Below are 1943 nucleotides of genomic sequence, written 5' to 3'. Positions count from 1 at the left end.
CTTACCAGTGACCACACAGTGCCACGTGACTTTATCAAAACCAGTGACGTCAGGCGCGCCATCTTCGAAGAAGCACATCCCATTGGCAAGGGAACGCAACCACGCAGCCTTCCGTCGCAGCTGGACAATCATCAACGCAACGAATTTCACAACTTAACATACACGCGACCTCACGCCGCACGACAGTAAGGTAAGCTCGTTCCTTATTTCAACCATCTCCTATCCTCGGCAACGATGACGAGCGAAGACCAACTCATCTCTCTGCGTCGGAGACGAGGCTATTGTAGCGGCCGATTCACATATTTATCGAATCGACTGGACGAATACGAGCAATCTGAGAGTCAGCAAAATTCCTTATTAAAGAATTACGAGAAACAACTGACCGAAGTTGCGAGTCAATTCGAAGCGATTCAACTCGAATTAGAAGTATTGGACGAGGAGGAACAAGCGCGCGGCTTCGAAATAAGGGATCAGTACGTCGCGGTAGACACAAGGCTACAAAATCTTCTGAGGAACGCGCAAACAGCTTCGCCGTCGACATCCATAAACCCTTCAACCTGTGCATCATCCGCAAGTTTAAATCCGATATCCATTAAATTACCAGATCTTCGGCTCCCTACCTTTGACGGAAGCTTAGAAAAATGGAACACGTTTTATGATACCTTTTCCTCCATAATCGATAAAAATCCTAGTCTCACTGACATACAGAAATTCCATTACCTGCAGTCCGCCCTGCAAGGAGAAGCAGCCGATTGTTTAAACGCGTTACCCCTTAGTAATGTAAACTACAGTCAGGCTATTGCCGTTCTCAAGGAAAGTTTCGAATGTCCACGATACACAGCGTTCAGTCACTGCATGGCAATAATTGATTATCCAAGGATAACCAAGGAATCTCCAACAGAATTAAGGCGCTTAGTCCACACATTTAAACAACACATATATGCATTGAACAAATTAGGAGAATCCTACCCCGATACCAGTGCTATGCTCAACAGCCTCATCCTCTCGAAAATACCACTAAGTATCCAAAAGCAATGGGAAATGACGCTGCCCAATAACGAGGTGCCTCCGTACATTCATTTACTAAACTTCCTAGAGAGATTAGCACGAAGCTCCAAACCGATCACCACAGTCAGACAAACAAGAGAATCGCCGGAACAAACTACTCCTGTCCGTCAACGCGCATCACGAGGGCATGCACTTACGGCGACACAGGTTACTCCAGCATGCCCCACCTGTCAAGGACCACACCCCATTTGGAGATGTGACACCTTCAAAACCAAATCCCTTCGCGAACGCATTCGGGAGGTCAAAAGAGCATCACTATGCCTCAACTGCCTCGGAAAAGGGCACACAACGAAGCATTGTTTCGCAGGATCATGTCGCGTATGCGGAGAACGACATCATACAATGCTGCATAGGACAAAACGCCATTCAGGGTCTCGTTACAGCACGTCCAGCCCGAAATCTTCCCCATCAAATAGCCGATCCACAACACCTTCTTCGCCACCCTACGTATCACCCACTCGTCGCAAAAGGCACACAACAGACCACAGATCGGAAACACCACGAACAGCCGCGTCTGCAAGTCCACCGCCCAGTGACAAACGAACACACAACCAATGACGCCGACGATCGACGACTCCGTTCATGACCGAACATATCAAACCAATAGCATCCGACTTACTGTCCAATGATCTAGTCATCACAGCGCAGATTAATATTTTGAATGATAAACAGCAACCAATCCGTTGTCGAGCGTTGCTCGACACCGGATCCAGTATGAACTTCATTACCGAGGAATTAGCAAAATCGTTAAGGATAAGGCAAAACAAATGTTCGGTCCCGATCGGAGCTCTAGACACCTTGACAACGACCTCTAAGCGACACATCACGGCCACGATCACTTCCACTGACGGTACATACACGCGGACATTAACGTT

The 1943-nt window shown here is 47.7% G+C and overlaps 1 protein-coding gene across 1 annotated transcript; it reads left to right on the top strand.

Moving 5' to 3' along the window:
- Positions 1-855: 855 nt before the first annotated feature.
- Positions 856-1626, top strand: LOC117239352. Its single transcript, XM_033504841.1, has one exon. It carries the CDS (start codon positions 856-858, stop codon positions 1624-1626), a length of 771 nt encoding a protein of 256 aa, XP_033360732.1.
- Positions 1627-1943: the final 317 nt, after the last annotated feature.

This window comes from Bombus vosnesenskii, unplaced genomic scaffold, assembly GCF_011952255.1.
Source record: "Bombus vosnesenskii isolate JDL3184/JDL3185 unplaced genomic scaffold, Bvos_JDL3184-5_v1.1 scf7180000013941, whole genome shotgun sequence".
In the NCBI taxonomy this organism is placed as follows: domain Eukaryota; kingdom Metazoa; phylum Arthropoda; class Insecta; order Hymenoptera; family Apidae; genus Bombus; species Bombus vosnesenskii.
The sequence above is the reverse complement of the archived record's forward strand: the minus strand, read 5'-3'. Positions and strand labels throughout refer to the sequence as shown.